The sequence below is a fragment of the Leptidea sinapis genome, chromosome 31, assembly GCF_905404315.1.
Source record: "Leptidea sinapis chromosome 31, ilLepSina1.1, whole genome shotgun sequence".
Lineage (NCBI taxonomy): Eukaryota > Metazoa > Arthropoda > Insecta > Lepidoptera > Pieridae > Leptidea > Leptidea sinapis.
This window is the reverse complement of record NC_066295.1, coordinates 1,721,498-1,732,791: the sequence shown is the minus strand read 5'-3', so window position 1 is coordinate 1,732,791 and position 11,294 is coordinate 1,721,498. Positions and strand designations below refer to the sequence as shown.

At 34.5% G+C, this 11,294-nt stretch overlaps 1 protein-coding gene and 1 long non-coding RNA gene across 3 annotated transcripts; both read right to left on the bottom strand.

Moving 5' to 3' along the window:
- Positions 1–3,397: 3,397 nt before the first annotated feature.
- Positions 3,398–8,198, bottom strand: LOC126974218 (GPN-loop GTPase 3). Of its 2 annotated transcripts, none has more exons than XM_050821673.1 (6): positions 8,146–8,198; positions 7,964–8,060; positions 7,601–7,797; positions 6,460–6,674; positions 6,016–6,121; positions 3,398–3,684 (listed from the first exon to the last, which is right to left on the bottom strand). In XM_050821673.1, the coding sequence occupies exons 2-6, from the start codon at positions 8,006–8,008 to the stop codon at positions 3,411–3,413; spliced, it is 837 nt and encodes a 278-aa protein (XP_050677630.1). In that variant the 5' UTR covers positions 8,009–8,060; positions 8,146–8,198; the 3' UTR covers positions 3,398–3,410. The 2 variants fall into 2 exon arrangements, with proteins under 2 accessions (XP_050677630.1, XP_050677631.1); XM_050821674.1 differs by having other exon boundaries at positions 8,174–8,198.
- A 1,679-nt stretch (positions 8,199–9,877) lies between these two features.
- On the bottom strand, positions 9,878–10,931 carry LOC126974234 (uncharacterized). Its single transcript, XR_007731489.1, has 2 exons — positions 10,758–10,931; positions 9,878–10,643 (listed from the first exon to the last, which is right to left on the bottom strand). It is a non-coding gene; the product is annotated as an uncharacterized LOC126974234 (long non-coding RNA).
- Positions 10,932–11,294: the final 363 nt, after the last annotated feature.

Below are 11,294 nucleotides of genomic sequence, written 5' to 3'. Positions count from 1 at the left end.
CTGTCTGTCCTTTTATAACTTAAGAACAGCTTGATGAGATATATTTAGCTATGATCAGAAGTAAGTTAGATTATGGAAGTTTTCTTTTTGATAGTCGTGTTAATGTTTATAAGTTAGATGAAATACAAAATCAATCAATGAGAATTATTATTGGTTTTATCCAGAAAACCTACCCCCATACATGTTATGGAAAGTGAGCTTAGCCTACCACCACTACATTTGAGAGGGAAATAAGGAAGGAAAAACGCTTACTGTGTTATTAAACGCGAAGTAAAGTTATTCGAAATTTAAAACTCATTACCCATGTCGTATCGTCCCGGAAACACCGCACAAGGAATCTCATTCCACAGCTTTGTAGTACGTGGAAGAAAACTCCTTGACAACCGCACTGTGGAGGACTTCCACACATCCAGATGGTGGGGATGATATCCTAACTTGTGGCGTGTCGTGCGAAGGTGGAATTGAGCTGCAGTAATCAGGTTAAACAGCTTTTCGGAACACTCCCCGTGATAAATGCGATAAAAGACACACAATGAAGCGACGTCTCTACTCTCTACGCAACGCCAAGTGATCCGGCCGTTCACACAGCACTGGGTCCTCGACAATTCGAGCTGCTCTGCTTTGCACGCGGTCAAACGAATCGAGCTGATACTTTGGTGCGCCAGACCAGAGATGACAGGAATACTCCATGTGTGGCCGAACCTGCGCTTTGTACAGCGCTAGAATGTAGGCCAGCTTGAAGTATTGCCGTGCTCTTCTAATGACGCCCAGCTTCATTGAAGCCAAATTTCGCTCTTCTAGATCTCAGGGTAAGAATAATATGATATTGTATCGATAATTCAAAACCACCTAGCGACTAACGGTAGGCCAGCAGCCGGCATAAATACCTGCTGGATAATAAAATGTCAAATATATTATATTGTTATGGGGCAGTGCGGCCGATATTAATACTATCTTTGTGCTGCAGAAGAGGGCTATTCACGCGATTTATAACCTAGGTCCTAAAGAATTTTCTAGAAACTGTGACATTCATAATGTTAACACGAGGAACAAACATAAACTTGTTATGCCTACTACTCGGTTGGGTCGAGTTAGTAAGTCTTTTGTTGGGCGATGTATATGCTTCTACAATATGATCCCAGAAAATGTACAAAACAAATGTGTTACGAAATTTAAAAGTATTGTTAAAAAACGTTTGTGTGGGAAAGGTTATTATAGCCTAAACGATTTTCTTAATGACACCACGGACTGGGATTAAAGCGAACACCCTCAGGCTCTTTTATTATAAATGTTTATTGTACGATATTACATTGTAATCCATATTTTATATAAAAAAAAAGCCCGCTGAGTTTCTTGCGCCTATTCTTCTCAGGTCTGAGGCAGTCTCTTTTGAATGGGTGGTAGATTTTGACGTTCAATAAGTGATTATAAATCCTATTTTGAATAAAAATATTTGAATTTGAATTCAAACAATGAAGCGTAGATACACCACAAACTTAGAATACCTGTGTGAAAGTGAGGTAACTATCTTTACATAAAAACCTTGGTGTGAGAAAGAGACGGAATAGAAGAAGACCATGATACCGTTTTGAAACAATTTAGTGTCCATTAGTCTCCTGTCAAATTGGACCGCGTTTTAATTTTAGAGTTTTTATCTTTATTGTTCTGTGTTTTAACAGATATTATTTAAAATATAATAATGTCGTTTTCTGTATTAGATTGTGTTGATACATATAGCAACAATCCAACTAAAGAAACATTTCACAGGTAAATACCAATTCTTCAATAAGTACTACTTTCTAGATGTTTGTTTTCGTAGAACATACCTATGCACTAAAATACTAAATATTACATTTTATATACACGGTAAAAACTCTATTTTATAAAGATTATATTAACTAAATAAAATATTGTATACATGAATATGACGCCGTTTATTAATACTTCTCATCATCATCTAAAAGTAAAATACTACACACTTCACTCACTAACACATCTGTAAAACTAGCACACATGAACATTTTAAATTTAGTCACGCAGTAATGAGGAGTGTTTGTCTATTATGCTAGTATACTAAGTTTATGAGATACACAGATACAGTTCTTATATTAATTTCGGCAATTTATTATTGTTTCACAGACACTGCCAATAATGACGTATAGATATCTGACCGATATCTAGAATCTTCTAGGATGGATGTGACGCTACATAGTGCCAATCAAGTCAATCATCGTATGGACAACAACAAACACACCAAACCAAACAAGGTCAAGTAATTTTCATGATTACTACTACCACTACGTTACCAGACAAAACTGGTGGCTTTAGATGGAGTTCATACTATTCTAGTTTGTTGGAGACAGATAGCTGAATAACACTATAGAGTATAGATGATAAAAGTTTCAAATACAATACAGCTATACATACCTACCTACCATCTGATTAATAATTTGTTTTATTTATACTTACCATTAAATGAATCTTTGTTTCAAAAGTATAGAACAGGGCACAAGCAATACTTACACTTGTCTTTTTATTACGACTATTTTTAAATTTTACATTGCCCCGAAAATAACATTTTAGTTACGACACGCCTTGCTGTCGATATCGGTTTCCCGGGGTCGACATAAACGAAAACTAATTTTGGCCGTCGACACCTACTTTTTCTTATTTCAAACTCTCAAGATCCTGTATAAGTTGTGTTACGTGTACCAATGACGTGTTATTTGTAATATTTTTGTAGGAAAAAACCTAATCGCCGCTCTTCTATAACACCTCCCTTAAAGCCTAGTATCGCAATACTGGGTCTCGAAATCTCGAGCGATTGCCAATTCCGCGGTCATCTGGAGGGTAAAGCCAAATTGGCTCGAAGAAGCTGGGCGTCATAAATATAGCACGGCCATACTTTAAGCCCGTCCACATTCTAGCGCTTAACAAAGTGCAGGTCCGGCCACATATGTCGCGTACGGTCTGAAGGGCGCCGTAGCTAGTGAAATTACTGGGCAAATGAGACTTAACGTCTTAGTCTCAAGGTGACGAGCGCAATTGTGGTGCCGCTCAGAATTTTTGAGTTTTTCAAGAATCCTGAGCGGCACTTTCAGCCAATGCGTTTTCAAGGAACTTTCTTCCACATACAACTTCCTTAAAGGCTGACAACGCTCCTGTGATTCCTCTGGTGTTGCAAGAGAATATGTGCGGTGGTGTTCACTTTACACCAGGTGACCTGTACACTCTGTCCTCCGTTTCCATAAAAAAGTGAAAGTGTAAAGAATCCCTGTAACAGAGCGTCTAAAATTCACAAATCAAAAAGGTACTTATAACTATTTTTATATGAAATTGAACATGAGCTGTGAAAACGTATGATTCAATGGGACTGAATAGTAAGAATAAGACAAAATTGAGTTACTGATTTAATCATCACCATTTCCATCATCTTCGTCAGGCTCATCAAAGTCTCTCACTTTAACATCAGCATCTTCCCCATACTGAATAATATTATCTATGGTAATTAGAATATTCTCTATACTTTCTTCATCCTTTATGTTCAATGGGTAGAATCTTACAAGGCTAAAGTTTTCAATAACGTCACCAATTGCTTCTGTTAATTTTCTGTATTTTTCATGCCACCTTGATTGCACATTTCGCATATCCGATAATAAAATGTGAGGATCGGGATCTAAGTAACTAAACAATGAAACAATATAATATTAGTTAAAATTGTACAAAATAACTTCATAAAATAATTCAGTATACAGTATGGAAACAGCTTATATGAAATAAATGTAGATACATACTTGTTAGCATATTCGCTGACGATACACCAAAAATTAACGAAATCCGTGCAGTGGTTTTGTCAAAAAGTAGGCTTTTCATTTTGAACAAATTTAAACGTCCTGTAAGATTCGTGTTACTGGGTCAATGATTCAATGAACTTTTCAATATAGGCGGCGTTGCGCTTTGCCTAGCTGCCTTTGAATTGCGCCGCCCGCGGCCGTCAAAGAGATACACGTGCCGGCGGTATCTCTTTGACTGCGGCGCTATTCAAAGGCAAGGTCGTCGTCCGGCGTAGGGAAGGACATCTTCTATCGATAATTAGCTTTGTTAATCGATAAATACATAATAAGCTGTTTATTTGAGATTGTTCTGTAATGATTATTGTAAAAATACTACATCTACCTAGGTATTTAAAACTAAGCAGCTTCAGATTTTTTATTTTTTATAAATGATGAAGTAGTTTAGAGATAATGATCGTGAATAAACAATAATTTGAAAGCAACCTATCAAAAATCGTACCAACTAACTTTTTTTAATTTTTTTTTTATGAAAATAAGGGACGAGACGAGCAGGACGCACAGCTGATGGTAATGAATACGCCCTGCACATTACAATGCAGTGCCGCTCAGGCTTGAAAAACCCCAAAAATTCTGAGCGGCACTACAACTGCGCTCGTCACCTTAAGATTAGGTCTCATTTGCCCAGTAATTTCACTAGCTACAGCGCCCTTCAGACCGAAACACAGTAATGCTAACACATTACTGTTTCACGGCAGAAATAGGCGCCGTTGTGGTATCCATAATCTAGCCGGCATCTTGTGCAAAGGAGCCTCCTATTTGTTCGCTGCTCAGGAAATCACTCAGAAAACAGTGGTTTCGTAGGTAACTACAAAAATAAACTATTTTTTTACAAAGCTTAATATCCATTTATTAATTGTTAAAAATATTAAAACATTGGAATAACGCAAAACTACTAGTTTTTAATGCCTTTTTAGATGGTTGGTTAGTAATTGTAAATAAAGTATCGATAAACTAGAATTGTGGGGTATGCCCACAATTCTAGTTTATCAATACTTTACGCCTTTATTTATTTTCGCCATTTCATTTAAGTATTTGTAATTTGTTATTCAGTTTAACGCGAGCTTTCGGAATGTGCGTACGATGTCTGGAGTGTCCAAGCGAGTGCTTTACGCAGCCCGCGATTGTTTCAAGTTTTTGTTGAAAAAGTTAAAGTTGTATTTATTCATTTAACTTTCTTAAAGTTCAAGTGAAATGTTTCAATCAAATTTCATTTCTTCGTTAATAATTATGTTATTGTTGAGAGCTTGTTTACGAGAAGAGAAGTAACAGCCAATTCGCCGCCGTGAGCTACGTTGTCGCTCCTCGGGGTCAAAGTACGTAGTCTAAACAGACAGTTTTCTTTTTTCTAATTCAATTTTGATAATTAGATTCTTTGAAAATTTATTTTTCATAATTTAGGGATTTTAATTTAATTATTAATTTTACTATACTTCTGTGGACCAGTATTACTTGTATTTTCATTTATTTCATATAAACTGTTTCCATACTGTATAAGTAAAGTAAAAATAATATCATAATGTACAATAAGTACATAATGACATATTATTTTACTTAGGTACCTAAAAATATTCTTATAAAATGGTCACAAACATTGAATTACATAATTATCAATACTTTTATTTGTTTTATTGAACTCCATAGTAAATACCTAGAGATTGTCGCTTAAATAAAATAGGCAACCAGGGATGCAATGTGTATGTAGAAAAATATCACACCACCACATTGACCCAATACTAATAGCACTCCAGCTTTCGGCGAGAGGTCATTTCCAGGAGTGGTCAAAGCAAGGTTGTGACCAGCAACCTATAGGCCTGCAACCCCAAGGAGGATGGGATTAAGAGTTTCATACCTTGCAGTACCACAACAGCGTCAGTGGCCGCATGTGCATCATCCAGCGAAAAACTAATCAGCCTCCATAGATAGGATGTAAAAAATACTGCATCTCATTCCTCTCTCCTGTCCTATAGTGCCCGTGCTGAGCAGGTAAGTCTTAAGATGGTAGTAACCACAAGTGCACAATTATTTTGCCATAGAAATAGTATAATATCAGTACTCCCTGGATGAACATAGTTCCGCTGCTACTACTATAATAAGTGACCCGTAGATCTATATTAAAACTAGACATTATTAATCAGTGTGAAATTAATGTGCAAGCACTTACTGATCTAACTGTTTTCTTGCCGATTTACTGAGAAGATCCATTTTTGTTAAGATATTCACATGTGGCAGTTCTAAATTTACCATTACACTCAGAGCTGCCATTGTGCCTGTAATGAGGAATGTGCAGCTTAAAACAAGCAAACAAACTCAGACTAGAATATCAAATAAAATTATTTTAGCTAAAAGTTTAATTATCTGTTACTTAAGCTATCTGAAATTCCTCAAAATTAATGTGTTTCTCAATAAACTTTGCCCCACACAGGCACTTTTTGAAATTATCTGCCCAAACCATGTATTCTGTATTCCCGAACCAGACCAATTTAGGGACTCCAAAGGCCAGTAAAACATCTCTTGATCTCCATATAGTGGATGTCCATGGTTGCTGGTTTTAACAATCCATGATAAAATTGCCACCTTTAATAAAAATACTTAATGCTATTTTTACCTGATAAGAATTTTGCACCATCTACCATGAATTGTGAATCGATCATAAAAACCACACATATCCTAAAATTCCATTTCTCAAGTGTGTTTACAAGTTTTTTTATAACTGATAAATGTGTGTAAAGCTCAATCTGGCCTGGACAGTCAAATAATATGTAATCATCATCAACATCTCCAAGTTGCTCCTCTAACCATTCACAGTTTTCAAGTAAAGTCCTGAAATTAATTAGTCTGATTATCAAGTATCTTAAGGATGTTAACCTATCCTGCAAATCAGTATTCTTAATAAAAAAATCCTTTTTATGTGAGCTACTTTTTTATAGATTTACAAAAGATTCTGATCAATACATAAAAATTTATAAGATTGAACCACAAGAATATGTAAAACTAGTGACAGTTTTCTTATAATTTCTACTCATGCTTTCTCATGTTGAAAGTAGATCTGCATGTACATACAAGCCAATATAAATTAATCATGATAAATATTCTATGACTTCAGCAGGGACATACTGTGCACATTGTCAACTGCTGACAGCATGTGGTTCTTAACACATTATCATTTATAGCACCTGTAGACCTGCTTAAATTTGGATGTGACTCTCAACATCAAATTGAGACCTTGTTAATGAACACGATGAAGATACCTGGGCATGAGCCATAAAATTATGCTCTATCTTTTACTATGCATGGAGAATTGTTCGGCAAATTTAACATAAATATATTTGACATTAATAACACAACAAATAAGAGAGCTCTTAGGAAAAATGTTGGTATGTGTGATAGAAACCAGGAAAGTCAGTACTGTGGATAATGGAGGTCTGTGTGGCATGATTGATTGTATTTATCATTATAATATATATAATATAGTGGGCTCTTAAATTTCTTCACTCAGATACTTAAGATGGTCCATAGTGTCCAAAAATCAGACCTAACCATACTTATACCATACAATAGAACACCATTAGGAATTATGTATGTTAGGAACACAATAAAATATTTAGAATATATTATTACAGATTAAATAATGAAACATTATTAATTGTTATAATTTATATCTCCTACAGGTACATGTTTTTGTGGAAAAAGATAGGCACCAATGGTTTTTTTTTGATTATTGTATTTGTTTTTATATGTATACTTACTCCATACAAAATACAAGTCCTCCATTAGGCCCAAAATGGAGATCTTCATCCTCCATTGCATCATCAAGATGTATTAACTCCCGAATGTCCACCAGAGGCTCATAATCAAAATGTTCTGCAGCTGGATCTAAATTAACAACCTCTAAAATTCTATTTGAATCACTTGCATGTTTTACCATAGTTGAGCAATAAGTTGACTGGAATTACATTTAATTATAATTAGGTTGTACATTAACACAGCTTATTCAATGAAACTAAATATGCATAATATTTTTTCAGATTGTTGTTATTGAAATCCGACAAAATAAAACAATAGTCTGTATATACATAGAATAGTTATATAGAAAAATAATAAATACTTGCTTTTCCACTGCCAGCCGGTCCAACAACTAATTGAGCATACCGCATTGTTAAAACTTATTTATATAAATTAATATTTAAAGTTACGTGTATTCTCGAACTGAAATAAAATATTACATGTATCGAATACCAAAAGATTCTAGATTCCGTTTTTCAAATTCATTTTATGTAAATTAAAACATTACTTTCATAGTACAACAAATAAAAACACACCAGACTGTGACCTTGCCACAGAGCACTTTTCTTTTACTCTAACGAGGACCTTGCACTCAAAGACAGCCTTCTCAAGTAAAAAGTGTATTTAACTATGGTCTGGAAAAAGGGCGGGAAACTTAAGATCGGTCGCACGTAATTTTGTTAATTTTTCATTTTATTTTTAAATTTCATGTAAATATTTTGATATTTTGATCAGATAAGTTGTAGATTGTATATATTTTAGTAGTTAGTTTTTATTAAAGTGTTAATTTGTGTAAATTTCATCCTATTGGTAAGTCTTCTTTTCTTCACTTTTCTATTATATGATGGACCCCCCGGATGATCCTGGGGGGACAGCCCCTGATATTGGCATGTAGTGACAATTTCTCATAATGACGAAGGTAGCACGATGGATACAGATGGTTCTGTGTCTCAGACATCTAGTGGCCGTAAAAGAGTATCAGCTCGACCCAGAATATGCAGACACTGTAATAAAAGACGACGAAAACACCGTGGTGATAAGAAAGATATTAAGGAAAGTGATTGCAAATGTGTAGACATTAGTGATAAACAAATTCTTTCCAAAGTCGATTCCTGCAATAATTCTTCTATAGTAGTAGAGAACATTCAAACAAATAACACAGACACTCCACAACAACCACAGCCACCTGTTGCAAGGCTGTTATATAACTCATTAGATGCTGCTCCTTTTGTTGTACACATTCAGAAACAGTATTCATCTCCCGATGATAATGTTACTTTACATCCAGTTACATTTGGTCGTTTTCTCAAAAGAAATTCTATTAAAAATATTGTGAATGGAAGTTTAAAAAGGATAGGCCGGAATAGGTTATCTATTTCTTTTTCTAAGTACCAAGATGCAAATGACTTTGTTGAAAACAAAAATTTAGAAAATGAAAAATATAAGGCTTTTATTCCATCATTTTCTGTGAGTAGAATAGGAATAGTCAGAGGAGTACCAGCTGAGTGGTCTGAAGAGGAAATAAAAGATAATGTTTCTGTTCCTATTGGCTGTGGCCCAATCATAAAAATTAGGAGAATAAAACGAAAGATGATGATTGATGGACAAAACCATCTTAAATGTACTGAGTCTGTGGTATTTACTTTTGATGGACAGTTTTTGCCTAAACGAGTATATATGTGCTACACTTCTCTTACTGTAGACTTGTATATATATCCTACTATTCAATGCTACAATTGTTGTCGGTTTGGTCATGTGAAATCTCAATGCAGATCTAAACCAAGATGTTTTAGATGTGGTCAAGGACATAGTGGTGATAACTGCTCTGTTCAAGATGATTTTATATCTTGTTGTTTATGTAAAGGTTCCCATATTGCAACTGATAAAAAATGTTTAGAATATGAAAGACAAAGAGCTATAAAGGAATCAATGGCTAAAAACTGTATTTCCTATTCAGAAGCTTCAAAGATACATCCAACTGTCTCTCGAATTTCATATGCAGATACATTACTCTCATCACCTAACATCACTCCTAATACTTTTCCAACCCAGCATCAACATTCAACACATAAAGCTATAAACAATACTTCATATAAAAAAACTGTTTTTGTTAAACCAAAGCCTCCACCTACACTTAGCAAAGGATATGACAAATCTGCTCACCAAGAAATTTTAAGGGATTTTAATATTCCCCAACCCTCTAATGGATGTGCATTAATTAACAAAGTAAATGAAAATCCTTTGGAATCCTCAGTAATTGATTTAATTATTTCTCTTATAAAATCTCTTAGTCAATCGAATGAATTTTCACCGTCCAACGCTGCCTTATTAGTTTCTGCAATTACTCAAATTTATAAACCAAATAATGGACAAAGTTCTTCAATGGAATTGTCAAAGCATCACTCCTAAAAAAAGTGATCTTATTTATTTATTAAATAAATATAAACCTTATATCTGTGTTCTTGAAGAGACATGGTTGAAACCAGGATCTTTATTTAAGATTCGAGGTTATTCATGTCTCAGAGAAGATCGTGTGGATGGGCATGGCGGAGTAGCCATGCTTGTGAAACACCCTCTTTCCTTTTCTCTCTTCTCTATTCCTTCTCACAGTAATGATTTTTCTATTATTGCTGCTTTAGTTGAAAATATCTGTTATGTATCTATTTATATACCTCATCCTTCTTCTACAATCTTAAATGAAATCAAAGATATTATTTCCATTCTTCCGAAGCCTTTTATGATCCTTGGTGATTTTAACTGTCGCCATGAATCCTGGGGTTACTTATCTTCTAATAGTTATGGTAACACATTAATAGATATATTTGATTCAGTGAACTTGTGTATATTAAAAGATGGTCGTCCTACACGACGTTCTCATCCTGAAGAGGGCCCAAGTGCTCCAGATTTAACAGTCACTACACCTAATCTTGCTTCTTCTTTGTCCTGGGATCCATTACGATCTACTTTTGGTAGTGATCACTTCCCACTATTATTATCATTTCCAACCTGCAATAATAACAATAAAGTATTACATAAAACTTATTCTCCTCGTTTAAAATATAAGCTTAATGATGTTGATTGGGATTTATATAAAGATCTAATAAAAAACAAAATTATTACACTTCCAAAAATTAATCCAGGTACAGAATCTCAGTGTGCAGATTCTTTAGCAACAATCTTTATTGAGGTTGCCAATGAGATATTTCCAAGTAAAAATAGCTCTTTGGGTTTTATTCCTTCTCCTCCTTGGTGGGATAACGAATGTACTGAGGCAGTAAAGAGAAGAAAATATGCTGAAATAACATACTGTCAATGCTCCACTGATGAGAATTTTGAAATTCTTACAAAGAGTATGTCAGAAACTTCAAAATTTCTAAAGAAAAAGAAATTTGATGGCTGGAAAAATTTCTGGTATTCAATATCACCTGATGTCAAACCAGCTCTTGTATGGCAAAATATAAGAAGGTTTAGATCTGCATACAAAGATTCATCTCCAAAATCAATCCCTTTTCATTAAGTTAATAGCTTTTTAAATAAATTGGCTCCACCTGTCGTTCCTGAAGACTTAATAATTGGTTACCCTGTAATAAATATAAATAATGATAACTGTTTTGGTTTAAACAGTATATTTTCTCTCACTGAACTAAAAGGTGTATT